General features: G+C 38.1%; 1 protein-coding gene across 4 annotated transcripts in view; it reads right to left on the reverse strand.

Annotated features, from left to right (window-relative positions):
* The window catches only part of LOC139598969 (mothers against decapentaplegic homolog 4), a 28,018-nt gene that overhangs the window by 5,450 nt on the left and 1,720 nt on the right, over positions 1–20,848 (reverse strand). For 2 of the 4 annotated variants that reach the window (XM_071445903.1, XM_071445902.1), the window contains exons 2-10: positions 14,400–14,766; positions 13,325–13,499; positions 12,893–12,922; positions 11,139–11,354; positions 8,585–8,695; positions 6,762–6,812; positions 3,165–3,348; positions 2,118–2,286; positions 818–956 (exon numbers count right to left, since the gene is read on the reverse strand). In XM_071445903.1, the coding sequence (XP_071302004.1) occupies positions 818–956; positions 2,118–2,286; positions 3,165–3,348; positions 6,762–6,812; positions 8,585–8,695; positions 11,139–11,354; positions 12,893–12,922; positions 13,325–13,499; positions 14,400–14,648 (1,324 nt within the window). In that variant the 5' untranslated portion in view covers positions 14,649–14,766. Of the gene's footprint in view, positions 1–817; positions 957–2,117; positions 2,287–3,067; positions 3,349–6,761; positions 6,813–8,584; positions 8,696–8,828; positions 8,949–11,138; positions 11,355–12,892; positions 12,923–13,324; positions 13,500–14,399; positions 14,767–20,848 lie in introns of those variants that run through there. The other 2 variants (XM_071445906.1, XM_071445905.1) reach the window with 2 other exon arrangements.

Genomic DNA, 20,848 nt, shown 5'->3' on the forward strand with positions numbered 1-20,848 from the left:
ACCACCTGCATAAAGGTGGATTAACAAACAACACTACTTACATGTAATAAAAAGATGAATACTGCTGGCAAACTTCAAATCTCCAAGTATCACTAAGACAAAAGTTAAACACATTTCCCTAAGATGCCTTCAGCAATTTGTAAGATAGCTGGAAAGAGCCATGTAGCAATACAAGGAATACAGAAAACACTATGGCACATAAAGCAGCCTGAGACATGTAAGTACTTCCACTTTTAAAAGTACTTAGGTACAATTTCAAGAATCTAGAATTTAGTAACTAAGAAAACTCTAGCCCAGAATAACTTTAAAAAAAAAGCAACAAACAAAAACAACCCAACCACAAAAAACCACACCCTCACACTCTCTTCTTCCTCTTCTCAAGGATCTTAAGTCTTCCTAAACATAGTCAAGGACTTTGTTGCCAAGTAATCCCTATTGTTTTGAGTAATATTTTTATGAGCTTGTATCCAAGCAGCCAAAAGTATCTCTGTTTAAAGTAATAGAGTTATGCTATTTGACCTTGTATATAACATGCTTTCTGTTATACTGCAACACTTCTTGCAGTACAATAAGCAGCCACTTCCATATCCAACATTCCCTGAAGACTACAGAGTGAAAAATGGTGCGTGGAATGGGTACAAAGCAAATTAATACAGACTTACCAAAATGCCATCCCAGCCCCACCTTACCCCAATCCTGCTATTTCAAGTCTGTCTGTACTGTTGCAGGGGCAGTGGGTGGGTGCTGTTATGAGGGAAAGCTGTGTTACTTGTTTTCAGGTAAGGAAAAAAGGAAACCAAGAAGTTAATGCACTTACTAATGGCTGGGGCTATTCCACCGACTGATCCGGGTCCGGGGATGTTTCCTGCTACTGCTGCAGCTTGAGCAGCAGCAGCAGCTTGGGCCGTGGCAGCCTGCTGTTGCATCTGACGATGACACTGGCGTAAATCAAACACCTTTAAAAAAATTAAAATATTGAACTATTAGACTTACCAAAAGCAATAAAGAAAATAATTTCTCAACTCCCAGCCCCAATAATCCAGACCTCTCTACTCTCCCAAAGCAACTTGTACAGTCTCTCCATACACTTGGGTAAAAGCAAACCTTCCCTGACTAGTTTAATTTCTAACAGAAATAATCCATTAAAGCTTATTCTTAGAGACTCTTCTTATATGCCAATACTGCCACTGGCACTACCAGAACTTGGCTGAACTGAGCAGGCTACAGAGGTATCATGTGTGGGACTGACTGCAAGATCAAAGTGTGAAGGATTCTACAGACTGATAAAATCCTAATTTTTAAATCCCAGTATTTCCAGAAAATAGGCATATAAATAAAAATGGATGCCAACAAGTCCATCTTAACTTTGTCAGACTTTATTCTTCATCATTTTACTGAAATGTGTTAGTCTATTTAAAAGAAATACCAATAATTGACAGGTCTGAAGTTTCAGCAGCTAGGTTTCGGGTTGGTGGTATTTTATATCTTTGTGATCAGGTTTAGCACTAATATATATACACAGGAACTCTGTTCTCATACTAGAAAGTTTGTAAAAACATCAATGTAAACTTCAAGCAGTTTAATTAAAAAAATGTATTTTTACAAGTGTGACTTGTCCTTAATAAAGTTTCAAGTCTGGCAGAGGCACATCTAAGTAAGAACATCCTCAAAATAATTTGTTTCCATGCAATGTTCTGTGACCTCTGGATCACTTCATGTTCATAACACTAACATGCACTTTAACATACACTTCTATTGCATTTATACATAATTTCCCAACTTTTCCTGTTTCGGAGAGAGAAAGTAAAGAAACAGATAATCCATGCTAAAAATTTTAGTAGCAATTAATTTAAACCTGTAAGGCTAAAAATACAAAAAACTGCTATCAAGATTGCTTGTGACAAAATACAAAATGAGTTACTTTCATAGTATCTAGATGACACTTTCAGTTTAGTCAATTTTAAGAGTCATCTTAAGTGACTTGTCAAATGGAAATTTTTAGGGTTTTTCAAAGCCAAGTTACATTTATTTCAGTTTCTCATAGCTTCTCTAACATTTACAAGACTCAGATACATGCTATTTCTCCTACAATTTTCATCTAGGAACATCAAACCAACCTTTATATATGCACTTGGGTAAATCTTGTGAACTGCATCCCCTGGTGCACGCCCCGCTTCTCTATCCAGGTAGTAACTCTGAACGAAGACTGCATGGTCACTGAGGCATCTAACCCACACATCACCTTCTCCTTTGCACTCCAACTGCACCCCTTTACCTATGTGCAACCTTAAAAAGAAAAACAGATCCAATGCATCTGTGTATATATACTATAAATCAGACCTTTCCTAAATAAACCATAAACAGTTCTCCAGCACTCTGCTCATACAAGGACTTGAAATTGTAGTTATTATCTTAGGTGTAAGTTAGCATTTGTTATGCAAAATCTGTAAACTAAAAAAAAAAATCTGTAATACCATGTAAAGATCTAAGGGAAACAGAATGCAGAAGCAATGATATTTGAGTTGCAACTACCTCAGACATTAACAATACAGAGTTGGGATACCAAACACACTCAGTTCTGTTCAGAAGTGTAAAATCCCACAAGTATTCTAGAATAGAAAGTCAATCAAGTACATATACAAAGCCACATTTTAATGCAGAACTCTATGTTTGTTTGGATCACATTATAGCAATCTAGCATTTTGATTGTCACAATGCAACATTTCTGAAGACATGGAATAATTTTCTTCCTTTTTGTTTCAAAGGAATGGAAAAAAAATTGAAAGATTGCTTCAGTTCCACATCAAAGCATAGCATGTGCATGGTGAGAATGAATGAAAATCCAACTAGCTCTCTATCAACCTTCCTTTATTCAGTTTGCATATATAATGGCACGAGTTGCTAATACTTTCCTTGAAGGCACAGCCTTTGAAAGCAATGAAAAGCAACATGCAACTTCTGCAAAGCTCTGAAGGGCTTTGTCACAAAGTTCACATTTTGAATGTGTTACAGGAGCGGCCTAGAAAAAATTACTCTGGTATAGTTAATTCAGTTCAAAGAAACATACCATACTTGTGATTTCAAAAGAGAGGCACATACTGAAGACAAACCAAAATATTTTCAAATACCACAGACATCTGGAGATTTTGGGATCTGCAGAATACCTTGCCCTCTCAATGGCTTCTGTTCTATGCACGTTGGAAAGCTGGCCCAGGCAAAAACGGTCTCCTCCAGAAGGATCCACATATCCATCAACAGTAACAATTGGACAGCTTGAAGGGACCTTAAATGTTTCCCCGACTTGCACATCCATTTCAAAATATGCGATTGAGCACCAATATTCTGGAGCTAAAGAATATTTACAATTAACTGACTGAAAGGCACAAACAAACCCAACAAACCCATTCAGACAATCAATCAAGCCTTCTGCAACTGCATTTGTCATTCAGACTAAGAGTGCACATTCATATAAGGAAGTTCAGATAGACAAAGACACATCTACTAGCACAGAAAATTGGGACATACTATAGCGAACATGGGCTTATCTTTTTTATTAAAGTACACATCAATGTGTAGAAGCCTGGGCAGTAAGGAGTTAATGCACTGCTATGCCTCAAACACCGATGCCCATTCAAGCAGGCAAGTTAGAACATGATGTGCCTGGAAAGGAGGGCCTTATGAAGGTATGGCAGCACCTTTCTGGAGCCAATTTTCCTGTTCAGGTCCATGGTGACAATACAACATACAGCAGAAGCTCAGAAGTGGGATCAAGGAGCAGGCAAGACCAATAGAGGGGAATAGAGACCACCAAAGGAACTTCAAATCCCCCCAACCCATTTCCAGAAAGGTCCAGAAGAACAGACTGCACATGCTAACTCACATGAAGAGGGAGGAACTTAATCCCAGGGCAGGGAAAAATTACCTATAAGAAGACCTATAAGAAGGTACCCCCACAGAGCCTAGGTGGCATCCCCAGGACTCCCTGTCATCTGTATTGATGCTGGACTCAGGACTGGTAATCCCCTTTCCTCTCTTTATGATCTGCCTTTCATTTTTCTATTTTTCCCCTCTTTATTTTTATTCTATTATTATTATTAGCATCATCATCATTATTAAGGGGAAAAATATATACCAATTTCCATGCAGAGTACATAGTTTACTAATAAAACTTTGGACCCTTTTGGCTTTTGCCATTCTTTTCTGACCACAGGCATCTACAAACATTGGGTGCTCCTTTCCGTGTAGGGGTAGGACACAACACAATGCTAGGATTTTTTGTAGATCTTACAAATCTTTGTACAGTTTATAATTCCAGTAAGATTTTGTAAGCCATCTGCATTCCTGCACTTTATGACTATAGCTTTTAGCATAAAGAAGTAATACATATAAGCCTATTCATGGCTAGGCTAGCAGAAACTAACTTTGAAACAGATCTGGCTTAAGATAGGAGTAATTACCTCCTATCCTAACTGAAGTCGGTTTTCTCTATCCTCCCTGCAAAGCAAACCAGATTTGCAAAGTAGAGCAACAGGAGAAAAAGCAAAGATCACATAGTGACCTTGTCTGCACACAGGTACAGGCTAAAACAAGGAAGTATTAAGCAAGGGAGCAGAACAAAATGGCATGTTTTAACAGCCAAGTGGTGCCTTTTAACTCCTACTATTTTAAAAATTGGCTACAAAAGAAAGATGGTAGTTGGAAGGAGCTACTATGTCTACCTGGACTTCAGCAAAGCTTTTGATACTGTCTCCCATAGCATACTCCTGGAAAAGCTGGCAGCCCATGGCTTGGACAGGTACACTCCTCGCTAGGTTAAAAACTGGCTGGATGGCTGGGGCCCTAAGCATGGTGATAAATGGTGCCACATTCACTTGGCAGCCAGTGACTAGTGGGGTCCCCCAGGGCTCAGTATTTGGGCCAGCCCTGTTTAATATCTTTATTGATGATCTGGAAGAGGGGATCGAGTGCACCCTCAGTAAGTTCACAGACAACACTAAGTTGGGTGGGAGTGTTGATCTGCTGGAGGGTAGGAAGGCTCTGCAGAGGGATCTGGACAGGCTGGATCAATGGGCCAAGGCCAACAGTACGAGGTTCAATATGGCCAAGTGCTAGGTGGGTCCTGTACTTCAGTTACAATAACCCCATGCAGTACTACAGGCTCAAAGAAGAGTGGTGTGGTTGGAAAGCTGTCTGACAGAAAAGGACCTTGGGGTGTTGGTTGATAGCTAGCTGAATATGAGCCAGTAATGTGCCCATGTGGCCAAGAAGGCCAATGGCATCCTGGCCAGTATCAGGAATAGTTTGGGCAGCAGGACCAGGAAGGTGATTGTCCCTCTGTACTCAGCACTGGTGAGGACACACCTCAAATCCTGTGTCCAGTTCTGGGCCCCTCACTGCAAGATACTGAGGTGCTGGAGTGTGTCCAGAGAAGGGCAACAGAGCTGGTGAAGGGTCTAGAGCACAAGTCCTATGAGGAGCAGCTGAGGGTGCTGGGGATGTTTAGCCTGGAGAGAAGAAGGCTCAGGGGAGACCTCGCTCTCTACAACTACCTGAAAGGAGGTTTTAGACCGGTGGAGGTCAGTCTCTTCTCCCAAATAACAGGTGATAGGACAAGAGGAAATTGCCTCAAGTTGCGCCGGGGGAGGTTTAGATTGGATATTAGCAAAAAATTCTTCATTGAAAGGGTGGTTAAGCATTGGAATGGGATGTCCAGGGAGGTGGTGGAGTCATAATCCCTGAAAGCATTCAAGAAATGACTGGATATACTTAGTGCAGTAGGACCTAAACACAACAGCCTGATAAGCCAACAGGAAGAAGAGTTCTTCCTGTGCTGTAAATGGTACTCATTCATTATAAACAGCAGCACCCAACAGTACACCTATTTGCCTCAAGAAACTGTTCTGGTTTTATTAGAAAACAATAAACAAAGGTGCCTAAATTACTTTAAGTTTTTTTATCTTCAAATAAGTACTCATGTCTCTGAGGACTGAACAGGATGAAATCAATAGAGTGAAAGAGTCATACTAAATAATGTGAAATAAAATTCAGCTACAGTTAAGTTTAGCCAGCAATTATCAACATTTTTATTTCTGGTATGGATTTAGTCACTAGCCAATTAATAAACAAGCTAAACTTTTAGGCTTTTCAACTGTGCAGATCTCCCTATGCAGGCAACAGCCTTGCTGTTGTTAAAAACAGAATATCACCTTGTACCTACATGAGAGCTAGCCTGTACCACAAGACAAAACCTCCTTGGCTCCCTGAACTGTTACCAATAATGAAGACTCTTGGAAAGAACAAGCTTTATGCAAAGATCCAATGAGGAACTTCAGCACCAAAATGCTAAGCAGCACAATACCTATCTTTCAGGGCATCTGGCTGTAATGATGAACTAGATTATGGATTGAAGAGAACTTTGGCATGACCTAAACTCCATTATATTTCTAAGCAGGCAAAAAGTACAACTACAGGCACCTTGAAAAGTTTAGGATCAAGGACATTCAGAGTTCTGATACCTCCAGGGTAGGCAACATCTCAGTGTGGGCTTGAGGGTTGCAATCTTTGACTTAGGCATCTCAATTAAATTCAGTTCACAGCCTATGTCACCATTCCAAGAGATGTTCAAATTCAAAACAAGACTTAATCACAAAATTCTTCCTCTTCTTTGGAATTTATATCTCTCAAATTTCAGAGTACTTGATACAAAAAAATAATCAGACCACAAAGTTATAAGTCAGCATTATAGGTTATATTTTACTCACCAGGATGATTTGATATAGGAGGCTGGAATGCAAGTTCATTGTGAACTGGCCCTTTAAAAGAAAACATGCCATTTGTTTTACATGTGGAAAAATAATGTTTTCTAACTTAGCTTGTTTTCCAGTAAAAAAAAAGACTTGCGAGGATGCCCGATGTTATAAATCCCAGTAATTTCTGAATCAGTTGGCCTAATCTGACAGGGGATAAAAATGCCCACAGAAAAATTACACTCTTAGAGGTTTCCTAAAAATTCAGAAGTTGAGTAAAGAGCTCCATTAGTATCCCAGGAGGAAAGGCTGCATGCTGCTCAAGCTAGACCCGGCTCCAGGAGAGAACAGAAACCAGATATAGCATTGAGATGTAAGAGAAATAGGACTTCACATCTGCCCCCAAGTTGTGCAAGGAGAGAATCAGTGTATAGAGGCAGGTGATACAAGTCTGTCAGAAACCACACTTCATTAGTTTCATCAATTACAAAACAAGTTGCCCAGCATGCTGTGGACTTAACCATAAGAAACACTCACTGAAGATGGAAAGAAGCCCTAGAGAAATAATTTTCTAAGAAAAAAAATTACAGTGAATATAGTCTTGGTATTAGTCAGTTTAGTCTCTTGACTTTTATGAATTAACTAGGTCCCTTACAGGCAGCAGAGAACAAGGAGGAAAAATTTAAACATAGTATTATAAGTAAGAGCACCTTTTGCAACAAGATGTCAAAAGAAACACAACGGTGGTAGGTGTCAAAACACGTGACTTTCTGAAGAGAGAGATGGCAGTAGCCAAGAAAAGCTCTACATAGTACCACCAGCCAGTTATAAATAATAACTATGGAAAGATACATGCACTGAAAAACATTTATAGAGTATCTACAGCATCACAAAAGTTTTTTTACATCCTGGTATTTCTGACAAACTAGATGGCAGATGAAGTGGGATCCTAACAGACCAAAATAATGAAACTTAATAACTGTATCTAAATCACAATTTTCTCAATAGAGACAAGCTGAAAAGTCACTGTAATATTAGCTCACAGTTTATTCTCCCCTCTGCTAACCATGACTGCTGCAAACAGGTGATCTGGTTAAGTACTACATTAGAAGACCAAGAACTGTTCTAGCTTTTTGCCAGAAAATTTAGAAAAACTTTAATTTGGGTGGATTTTTCCCCACTACATTTTTATAATACATATACTGTGTTAGACACTTACACTAGCAGTTTGATCACTTTTTTCCTCCCTATCTCCTGTACCTTAAAACAAGAGATTCAAGTTTGTGTGCCGAATGTACTCATGAATCAGGCTGTGGCAAGACCAGTTTATTGACAAGTACTTTACTACATGAGCTTTCACAAGGTTCTTTTAAACAGGCTAGGGTACGTGGACACGTCTTCCAAAGCTTAGTATGACTTTAAAATTTTCAGAAAATATAAACAGCCAAGAATTTCCAAGTTTTGAAAGAAAAATATGCAAACAACACATTCTGAATTGACTTCCTTTTCAGCAAAGGAAATATTTAGTACAGGATTGCAAAGCCTTAAAAACAGAGGTTTAGAAAGGAAATGCTAGTTTTGTTAGGTATAGTAAGACATGTATAATATAGATGGTATCACTATAGCTATCTGAGTTTCTAATCTCTGCTGTTTTAACAGAGGAAAGTCCATCAGGCTTTTATACTTAACTGTCAGAAAATACTAAACACAGTAATGGTAGGTCTGTAATATTAAACAACAACAAAGAAAAGTATTTGGGGGTCAACAGTAATCACAAATGAACCCCTACCATTCAACAAAATTGAAAATTAAGTGATCTGGAAATCTGCACTACTTACAGTAATGCCCAGGATGCATAGGTGGATGATGTTGAAGATGGCCATTCTGGTGGTGAGGTATGGTAGGTGTGTAGGCTGCTGTCCGACTTCCAGTCCAAGTTGTAGTACTGTCTAGAAAAAGAAAGGAGTGGCTGGTTTTAGAGGGATTTTTTTTTCTGTATCTCACTTCTAATCCTCTATTTCTCCTGACATTTGGAAACTGGTTTTAGAAAACTAAAAAGAGTGCATATACATATACACTCACTGTGATGGTAAGTAGCTGGCTGAGCTGTAAACCCATTCTGCTGAGTTTCTGGCTGAGGCCCTGAAGCAATCTCTAAGAGTCCATCACTATGGCTACCTGTCAATATACTGGTAGGTTGACCTGGTAAAAGAACACACTACCTATTCATGAACATTCCAAAATTTTAATTAAGAAGAGTTCAGCACTACTGGGTAGGAAGATACACCCAACTAGAGGCACTGCAATACACAGTTCCTACAAGTTTGGTTTCAGTATTTTTTTCCATTCACCAGAGTGTCTTAGGGAAACTTGAAACAAGATTCTGCATCAACTAATTTTGACTCTGACACCCTTAATATTTTAAAGAGTAAAAGTATGCAAAGAACCACGTTTATCAAGCGCATCTTTGTTTTGTTCACATCTCATTTTTCAGTTTGAAAGGAAAGAAGAAACATCAGGTTTTACTGAATAACATAGCTGGAATAGATTTGGTGTGAATCCAAACAGGCCAATAGCAGGTCCAATAAGTTGTTTATTTTCAGCATGTTATAACTACTGTTCCTAAGGAGAACTCATTTGTGTTCATCCAAAACATACTGAATGGTATTTTATTTTTAGAAATAGTTCTTTGTCGCAGACATCTTTTCACTAAAAATCCTTTCTTTAAGATTTTTCCTTCTGAGAAGCTAAGAGGCCTCAGAGACAGAATGTAAACAATGGTTATCTGCTGCTGTGGAATGCAACAGGTCCACCTGTGATTGGCCCATCTTGGATGTTTATAATTAATGGCCAATCAAGGACCGGGCTATCTCGGACAGAGTCCGAGAGAGCTGCGTTTGTTATCATTTCTTTTCTTTTCTATTCTTAGCTTAGCAAGCTTCTGAGAAAACCTGTCCTTCTTTTTCTTTTTAGTATAGTTATAATGTAATATATATATATATATATATATATAATAAAATAATAAATCAAGCCTTCTGATCATGGAGTCAACATTCTCATCTCTTCCCTCATCCAAGAACCCCTGTGAACACGGTCACAGTTCTTGAATAGAGCTGCATACATAACTGTATTCCTTCCTGAGAAAGTTGCTGGGCTTTTTTCCTCCCAAGTAAGTATTTCAGGAATTATCTAAGCTTTAAAGTAAAACTACAGATATTTTAGAACAGGTTAACAGAATTTGATTTTAAAAGACTTCAGCTCAGCCATTAACACTGAACTGATCAGCAGTTTCACAAGTGCACTTGCACTCAAACTGATGTGGGCTAGCAGAATTTAATACATTGAGAACTTGAACTAAAACCTAAAAATGAGCCTTTTTTTCTTGTCCACTTGGCTCCAACAATTATAACACTGATGAGAAAAAGCTATTGACAATAAACTGTTGTGCAAAAGCAATACAATTAAACTGCCTATCCTTTTATCTCTGCTGGAGACAAATACAGACACCACATCCCACCTTGGCAAAACCATCATTAGCTTTAACAAAAAAGTTGCCAGCTAAAATTCAAGACATTATAAAAACATAATTCCACCCTAATTCAAATTTGATAACATGAAATCCATCATATTCACACATCTTTGATATTAAAGTGACAATGAGTATGTGAAACCCCTCCAAACTTCATGGTTTCCCTACATTAGGGCTGCAGGATGCTGTGCACATAATGCTTTACTGTCCTGCTGGAGTGAAATGTGAGGTTTGGTGTTGGCAAACCAGACTCTTCCACTTGTACCAAATACACACAAAAAAGTAACAAAAAACTTCAACGCAGCACTTCCACAGACTCATGAAAATATTAATTAGGGTTGTCACTTTGGTAGTACAGTGGGCCATTATAAAAATAATCAAGTTAAAATTGGAAGATACATTTTGTCAATTGTGGAACACTAAAGAATTGCCTTAAAACATCTTGATACTGCTACCTTACAGCATATCTGTTTGTTATCCCATTTTCTGTTGTGATAAAATAATAAAATTCTTCCATTTCTACAATAATCAAATAATAGCCATAATATTTTTGTTACTGGCCAATTGTTTTAACATTGTGTTACTGAATCTTTGGCATATTCAAGAGTCTTGTAAGAGTCATGTAGTGTCAGTCTCACTGAAAAAAGACTGGGCCACCAGAAAAAGTTACTCAAATTATGCTCCAAGGTAAACCCTTATGTTAATGCTTATGAGACTGCCTAGATCATATTGCCACACACTTTTACCAGTGTAGTGTGGCAGCAGCACAGTTCCAATACAAGATCTACTTTGTCAAAAATCAGTGGTTATCTTTGAGCTTTCACATTTTCAGAGTTTAGTATTTTATATAATCTCATTCTTACTTGTTGAAGCCACAGGAATGTTGGGAAAATTAGTGGTGCTGGTAGTGCTAGCCTCAGTAGGAGCTAACATGGCTGGGGTGCTATAAGGCTCTGTAGATGCCCTGTTACTTGGTGGATGCTGGATGGTTTGGACTGAATGGCCTTCAGCAGAAGACAATGATGGCTGCCCCTCATAGTCATGAACATATTCGTCTTTCACCAACATACTTGAAGGAGCTGTGAAGAAACAAACAGTTAAACATGCAAAGCAAATCTATTTTCAGGATTTAACCATAGACTGTGCTACTACATTCAAGCAATAACAATGCCATTAAAACTAGCGGGGGGAGAATTTAACCTATATAAACATTGCTAAAGCACTCCACTAAATTACAAATAAACACTTCAAGCCAGCAGCAAGAAATTTTGAAGCATAACTGAATAGAAAAGCAAGCTGTTTATTTTGCTTACTGCTATCAAACAAGCAGTTTAGTCCCACAATAGTAGACTCCAATAGCATTTTGTTTTCTAGTCCATCACTGTGTGATGGGACACGGTTAATAAAAGGGAAGAACATGCTTTTTGTCAAGCACCTAAATATATGTTAATGCAGTAGTTAACAAACCAATTCCTAGTACACAAATAAGAACATAAATAAAGCTCCTATGAAAAACAACTCATTAACACAGTACATAAAATACTTCATGCATCCCTTAAATAATTTTAAGCAACTCCCATCCAAATTGACTAGAAACAACAAATTCACATTTAAAGACAATACACCACTACTCCATATTTAATAATGTAGCCACTAATTCAGAATATTCCACATACAGTGTAAGGAAATTACTACCATTGCCACTACAAGAATTTATTTCTATATATCCTATTGAGCATCTTGAAATAACACACTACATTAGCTCCCATGCTCATTTTTAAAGCAGACCTAAATATATTAAAATCTGACAGTAATTTTTTTGTTTCCTGCTGCAAAATCAGTTGCATGACACAAAAACATTTATGTATTTAACTGCTGGCTAGTAAGCTTTGATTCTGTATAAAAGGATCGTTTTTCAGAAGACATATGTAACAATAAGCAGAGGTGAGCAAACAAGCTAAAGCTTGTGAAGTTAACAGTTTGTTGGGTGGGTTGGGTTTTTTTTAAGTAGTCTTTGCTAAAAATATTGGGTAACCCAAATTTCTCTATGAATTTCTTCCTGAAGGAAAAAAAAACCCTAGTTTTGAAATAAAGGAGTTACCAGCTGCACAATCTCATAATTTCTGAATAATGTTCATTGGAGATTTAATGTCCAATTTCTCTCAAGTTTCAGAGACAGCAAGAATATTAGACTCCTTCATTCAATTGCATATTAATTACAGAACATATACCAGTTTATTGCTAAACTACTTATTACATCATAAGCATCTATTATTCCGAATTCAATTAATTAGCATATCATACAGGTGCACACGGTTTTGGGTGTCTTTATTAATTAGCAGCATTCAACGGTGAGAGTTTTCTTGTTTGGGGTTTTTTTGTGGGACAATGAAAACAGAACATACTGACAAGCTCAGCTGAAGCCTCAATTTAAAGAATTTATCATGCCTCTTATATGCTACTTAGCTGGTTTTTCCAAAACCAGAGAGAAAAATGCATTTTTGTCTGCTCTCTATAATCTTTCCTAAGGAGATACAACAGAATAAACTGTGTACATACTGAAGAATTTAACACAGTTTGCATCCATAGAAATGCAATAGTAAACAGAACTACTTACCAGAACTCTGTAGTGTCAGTCCCGAGAGATCTTTAAAAAGAAAAGGGGGCATAGAAAATTATATTCAGAGATCTTCAACAACTTTTGAACATCAAGTTTATAAACTTTACAAATTGGTACTACAGACTACATATTATATCCCCTCTATCTCAACACAAGTCTCAATGCTAAATTATTCCTAGGATACACATTGACTGCAAGAACTGTGTGAAAGACAACAGAAAGACTTAAACAAAAGCAACAAATTGTTCTTTTAAATTTTGAATAAAAGAATAATTCCATTAAGAAGATGGACAAGAGTATATGAGAGCAATTTATAATTATTTAATTAAAATTAATGTTTCTAATTTAGGCCTGTATTTTCTACACTCAAAAGGAAAACACTTTACATTTTATTCTCACTGTTCCATTTTAAATCAAGAGTCTACTTACCAATGCCAGGCGATACTACACGCTCATAATGGTAAGGATTTACACAGACACTGTCACATTTCAAGTCAAAAGCATACTGACAATATTTAACATGCTTGAGTTCATTTTTATGAAGATCAGGCCACCTCCAAAGACGAGCATAAATCACATGAGGGAATCCCTTGCGACCAGCCACCTAAAAAGTTACACACAAGAGTTGATTGGGAAAGTAGCAACACATTTCATTTTACTTAGTGAGGAGCAAAGCTGGAAGAGGACAAACAACAACACAACCTTTCTCCATCATCAAAACATGGGGAAAAAAAATGGTGATGTACAGTTTACCCAAGTTCTGTACTCAACAGAAATAAATCTCTATTAGGGTTTTGCTATGGTTAAATCAACACTGTGATTCTTAAGAAAAAAATACTGGATACAAAATGGCAGAAGCAGAATTTGTGCTTAAGGTAGTATGTATGGTCACCTTCCCCACCATGGATGACTAAGGAGCTTTGCCCCAGAAGAGGAACGAGGTGCTGAGCTACACAATAAGGAATTTACAAGTAGAAGAATGCCATTCCATTATAATGAAAAAAAAAATTAAAAAATTCTTCTAGGGTAGACAGAAAGCTAGCCAGCAAACATGACATCTGTCCTGGAACAAGGAAATTGCAACCCAAGCTATACAGGTACTGAGTACTGATGATATAAGGCTAACATAAATCCTCAGTGCAGACTCCTTGGAGTAGCTTCTTAGAATAGGTCTGTCTTTATACTTCTGACCAACACAGAGCTAACAGAAGCTTGTAGTGAAAATACCAGGATAAACAGCTGAATTTGTTACATGACCCTGGTTTTTACTGCCACACCCATAATCATTTAGAACAGCTGATCCAATGACTTCTGCTCCTTTTGGAAAACAAACAAACCACTACTGCAGCAGTCCAGAGCTCCAGCCATAAAACATGCCTACAAATGGGGGCAAGGGTAGATGCAAGACAAGAGCTACTCTTCCTCAACACTCTAGGATCCTGTGTCAATCACTTTTGCTCCAGCTTCACTAGGAGGAAAACATCTGATTTTCACTTGTACTAACCTGAAGCCTCCCATCCAACGTTCTCTGTATTGTAACACACTTGCTAGGATGAGCTCCATTTGTGGTAATAGCTGTAATCAAAGAATCCAATTCATCTTTTTTCTCCTTTAGCTTTTTAACTAAACTTTCAATTGCACGTTTTGCAAAAGTTTCACTCTCTCCACCTTGTCGATGGCACATCAAGCTGTGAACAATGCTCAGACAAGCATCATTACTTGTTGGTGTGTTAGTAATAGACATATTGTCCATTTGTCACAGCTTTTTTCTTTCAGATCAAATGTCAGTTTTGGGGGCTGTTATGATTTTCAAGCTGATGTACAAGAGATGATCCAAGTTAACTGTTAGATGTACTGTCTCTTGGTAAAACCTAGGAGGAAAAAATATCTACATTAGATTTGTTTTTAACATTGCAGATCATGTTTTTAAGGAAGTCTGTGGCTTTGTGCTTCTTTTATTTTCAAGTGCAGAATATTAAAAGCACATGACAAAACCGCATTTCTTGTCCCATGATAGCCAAGACATGCTTAAGACACCGCTTGCACAGTTTTAAATATAAGATTTATTTTCCCCGAGTAACAATATTTAAATAAAAATTATAGTTTATATATATGTACGCATAGTATGTACATATAGAAATGTATTAAATTAATCAGGAAAATGAGAACAGTAACAATGATTTCCTATGTTTTATACTGGCAGGATGAAAACAAGTGAAAATACTGGCTGGGAATCAAGTGGCACTGACTTAAACAAAATGTGAATAGTGAATAAGCATGAATACACACCAGAATAATCTGTCATCTTCATTTAAGAATGCTGTTCAAATAGTTCAACTATGTTCTGACCTCTGATCAATTCTATTTCTCTTTGCTAACCAGAAAGGCAAAAATTGTACCTGGCCATTAGCTTAATACACATTTATGTAAATTAGTATTGTGTGTATCTTTAGATATGAAAACCTCAACTGGCACATTTGTCTTTTCTTGTTTGGATCCAGCTTCTTCTGGATCAAGACAAATCGACTGATGTCACTAAAAAAGCACTTCTGAATTGTCTCAAACAGAACTGTCTTAATTACACTAAATATAAGCTCAAGACCAAGTCCCTCCTAACACACTTAGCCATTAAACTCCATTTGTTAAGAACCTGCAGTGGTTCCTAGTCATGAAGCCATTCTTCTCAAAGCCAGCAGACATGATCCTTTTTAAGTTTCCTTTAATCCACAAATTATATCTGGCCTGATTTTCTTGATTTTGAATGAGCCAATTGTTACACTTTATCTTGCTTTATCCAGAAACATAGGACAGCAGATTTTGTGCAGTTGCAGAAAAGGAGTCTAATGTCAAAAAGCTGCTCTGGTTCTTCAAGCAGCTCTGGCTTCACTAACACCATTCTATGAACTATGTGGTCTGGCTTTCTTAAGAAAGTGGCAGCAAATACATATAAGTGATTTTACTACATTTACATTTTCCAAGTAAACTTAAAATATAAGCCTTTTTGAAACTACCATGCTGTTCTCAGCAATGTAAATAAAATATATGTGATTTCAATTGTTAAAGAAAAAAATGTTCTCATTATCTGAAGAACGCATCCAGTCAAAGACCTGTTTCTGCACTGAAATTTTCCATGTCATTAGAGGTACAGCAGTAGCAGCTATTTATTGGAAACAAATGCATTGCACAAAAATAAGAGTGGGGTGTTAACTTAGAAAGTTAACGTATCACACAAATTACAGTATTAACATGACTTCCCTCCTTGTAAAAGGAATATTGCAACACAAATCCAGCACAATTATAAAAGGAAACAAACACTTCCCCACTTAGTATTTTTTTCTGATTTCAAATTGAATACATCACATTTTGGTATACTTGGGAAAAAACACAGCGCAAATCATCCTCCCCCCCTCCATTTTCAATACTTTTCCTTTGTAAGGATGCTTCTGGACCTAATTTCTCCCAAAGGAAAACAATTACCTATAAGTTTGAGTAAGATCATTTTACCTAGCTATTAAAGTTTCTCCCTCAATACTAGCTTCTTTTAATGCTTCAAATCAATAAGCCTCTATCAAAAGTCAAGCTTAACCTGCCATTCATTCTCCACAGCAACTCGAATTCACGTAAATCTCAAAGTTTACCAGCTAAAACAAAATAGAACATCATTTTCCTTAAATATAAAACAGCATCCCAGATAGATACACATAAGTAATCACAAATAAGGGACTTTATCAAGTTACTAGCTAAAGGAGCTTTATTTAAAGATGCTTAAAATTAGACATGCAGCTCTTTTACATCCCTAAAACCATCAATGGGAATTTTGATGGCTGACTTTCAGAAGACTAATATCAAGCAAATAAACCCTTATTTAAGTGTAACGATCTTCAGAAATGTTGAAGTCACCCCTCAGCTGCCACTGCACTCAGCAGGAGCATCTGATTCTTCAGCATTTTTGAAAGCCAGGCCAGTTTAAGATTTTGAATATTGTTAAACACTGCTGATGCATAATTGCACCTTAATTCAGGAGCCTCCTTTTAGAAGTTACATCTACAAAAATCTTGTCTTTAATCTTGCAATTTTGATCTCCAAAAAGAGGGAGTGAGGTCAGTGGGTATCAATCTGGCACATATTGATAAGCGTCATGACATATTTCCTCTGAAGCATTAGTAAATTTTGGAGACAAGCCAAGTTTTTATATTTTACAAATGGACACTACAGTTCAAGCTTAGATTTACAGTTGAATACATAGGGCCAAATATATTGAGCAAAGAAGTTCTTAATTCCCTCTACTCAGGAATTTCATGGAAACAGAAATTGGTGAGAGAGTGCTTTGGGAAAAAAGAGGCAGAGAGAAGAGACAGGGAACATGAGAAAAACAGTAGCTGGAGACAGTGCTTGTAGTAAAGCTCTCAGCTTCATTCACCAAGGAACAAAAAGGTATTTCCCTCCCTTTTGCTATAGTGTGATGCAAGCAGAACAGGGGAAAAAACGGACAAGTAATATAAAATACTAACAAGTTACAAAGTTATAGAGAAGTACTTGATTATGTTTGGATTCAAACTTAAATGTCTTTTCCAACCTTAACGATTCTATAATTCTATGTTATAGAAAGTAATTTGTTTCAATAGCTACGTATTAAGAGGTATATTATAAAACAAGTGAACAACAACTAGTGTTCTGCAATACTCTAAGTATTGGAACAAGAATAAGAGCCTCTGAATAAGTAAATCTGTAAGACAAAAGAAGTTCAGATTGCCAGGTAATTAAAAACATCCTTGATGATCTGTAACAAACACACTATTATCTCAGAGAATTGATAAGTAACCATTAACTGAAACTCTTCCTTCAAGACTGATGCAAACTTGAACAAACACCATAATTCTTCCCTACATCCTATATAGCCTGAAGACCTCACCTAAACTCCCATTAATGTGCCCTAGTGTGACCTTAAGCCACATTTTGCAATTTGAGGAGAACAATCAACCCCTAACAAGCAAAGGAAAGAATACGCTTATGCAGACAAACCAAGCAGTTATGGAGCTGGAAATCAGGGATGTAACCCAAAGGAATATGATCCAGGCAATCAGTAATCCAACATCTTGGGCAAGACAGTTAATCCAGGCCCAACACTGATATGATAAACCCTACTATAAACTAATAGGGTAGTGAACCTGCCACTGATACTCTGGAATGTGATTTACTAGTAACAGCCATCCCAGACAGATTTCCAGCATTTTGATACTAGGCAGTAATGCGATGCTAACAAACTGGCTAATTAGAAAAGCATACAAATTGACATCTTGCGAGAACATTTCACATGAATAAAGGACAAGAAAGGTTCTTGTCTCCAAAATTAGACAAACACAAAAATGTCAGAAAATTAGCATATACATTTGATAGCTTTTAACCACCAAAACATTACTACAGTTTTGCCGTTAAATAATGCAGTTTTATGATAAAGAAAAATCCATAAATCAATAAAAAAGGCAGTTTATGATTTGATGAAGATATAAATTATTAAATTGCAGATACATTCCAGCATATTAGACTATTATCAACTTGCCCAAAGGGTGAACAGGAACAAAGTGTTTGTAGACATAAGAACAATTAGCATTAAAGAGCAAGAGAGAGTACTAAGAAGGTACTACACACACTGTTCTGTACAGTAAGTCAACACTCCCCAGAATACTATTTTTGTGTGCATATCTGAATCATAAGTCTCAATTCTGCTCATCTCACTGTCAGTAGCTACAAAAATGTAAGACACATGACAGCATAAAAGGAACTGGAAAAGAGTTTTAAGACAACTGAGTGGCAACTCTTTCATCTTAACATAAATTCACAGTTTAAAAAAGTAGGAGCAACCATTTCTTTGTGGAAGAAACTGATCTGATGTAGCTACCAAGTGCAGCTCAGCATTTTTACTCCTCTCAGCTTCAATCTGTGCACTTCGACTGCTTTGAAAAGCACTTAACAAATGCAACAGACTGATCCTATAAACAGAGCAAACGTTTCTGCTGCACACAATTCCAGTTTTCTTTATTGCATTCAAGAAACTAATACAACAGTAAAAACACATCCCAATCCCTATCTCGTTTTTGAATGCATGGGGGGGCAGGACATGGTGAGCAAGCGTCATGGTTTGACACTGGCACAATGCCAGTGCCCCCATGAGAATACCCTCTCCCTTGGTTTCTGCTGTGAGATGTGACCAGGAATAAGCAAAGCAGGCTCCCACTTAGGAAAAAAAAAAATTATTAACCAAACTACAAGGGAAAGGAAAAAAAAAAGAAACACACAAGGAAAATGAAAACTTCACAAATACATCTCCTCCTCCTCCCCACCAAATTCCCAATACAATACATCCCCCAAATCATCGACTATCAGTCCGGCACCACCCTTCAGAATACTCAATCCTCAGTTCATCAAGAGGAGAAGGAGTCCTTCTTGTGCCAATGGTGACCTCTTCCTTTCATGTCCAGCGCTCTCACCACTGAACACGGACCAGAGCTGCTTCTAGGGTCGACTTTTAAGGATGCTTCGTCCCACTCCAAAAAGGCACAGTCTCAACTTTGGGACACCTGTCCCCCCCATATTTTTCACCCCCTGGGGCCGAGGGGTACCAACACTGAACCCTCTTGGTTCTGAGGCATTGCCTCCCCCTAGAATACAGTCTCTGTATCACAAGGAACATGGTTCTGTCCATGACTATACAAAAAGAGTCCAGCAAAAGCCACTCCATCATCTCTTCCCACTAAGATTCTTCTCTATTCTTCCAACATCTCTCACTTGCCCAGACCTCTCTCACACTTGCCCATTTCCTTCTTCATCTTCCACTCTATCTCTCTTCTAGGAAAGGTTAATGTTCTGTAAAGTCTTCATTGTCCGAAAAGGGGTTAAAAGCTCCTACAAGCGGCTGGCTGCACCCCCCCCCCCCTTCTTCTCCTTCTCAGCCGTGCTGCCGGCACAGGCACATGTTTATCAAGTTTCAAGGTAACAGTCCCAGGCACTGGCTCTCTCTCTCTCTCTCTCTCTGTCTCCTTGGGGAAGAGGGACTGCCCGATGGCTCCCGGTGTCTCTCTCTCTCTTCCACCCTTTCACCCCCGGGGTCAGGCCTACCTCTCCCGGCCACATGGCTTTTCCCCTCCCCCCGCCCAGCCAGCAGCTGGGCCGGGGGAGAGACCCGAACTCTTTCCCACCAGAAACCCAAGAGAGCCTCCCAGGGAGAGAGCCCTGCTTTAACCCCGTGTTCTCAGAGGCAGATCCAATGTCCCCATGGCCACATTAGGTGCCAATATTAAAATCTGAGCACCAATTGGCCTGACCACAGCATCCCAGAAAACATATTTCCTGTTAAACCACCACAGCAAGGTAGAGCTACTATGCTGATATGACTATATATACACACATTTTAAATCCTAGAAAGTTTCTTTTTTCATTTTGGTTCCACTCCCCTCTCCACATTTTTATTTTTGAGAAATCATACAGCTGAAAACAACTCCTCTTTTCAATACAGACTTCTATATGGTCAGAGAAGGAAGACTACTGCACCTTACACCATGAGAGTGGGAAGGGCAATAAGCTCCTCTACAACTGGATCTATTTCCACAATACAGTTCTAGGCACCTCAACCTATCTCACTTGTGAGGAAGCACCCCTGGAGTCCCACTGAGCAAGAGGTCATCCCCTCCTCATCCTAGTACCTGGGGTTGAGGATAAAAACCCAGAAATGGCAGGAGAGACCACATTCAGAGAGCAGAAGGTGGTGAAAATCCTTGCTATAGAATGACATGGCAAATCTGAACTCTTCCTCAGAGGATCCTGCAAGATTCCTCTTCTTGCAGAAGGCTTCCTTCAACAAGGGCAAATAGTAATTTGTCAAAAGCTCATAAGAGAAAACAATTGTGGCTACACCAAGCAATAAAAGGAAGAATCAAACCTTGCTCAGGCAGTGTG

The sequence above is a fragment of the Agelaius tricolor genome, unplaced genomic scaffold, assembly GCF_023055355.1.
Source record: "Agelaius tricolor isolate 1412-34295 unplaced genomic scaffold, bAgeTri1.0.p SCAF_21, whole genome shotgun sequence".
NCBI lineage: Eukaryota > Metazoa > Chordata > Aves > Passeriformes > Icteridae > Agelaius > Agelaius tricolor.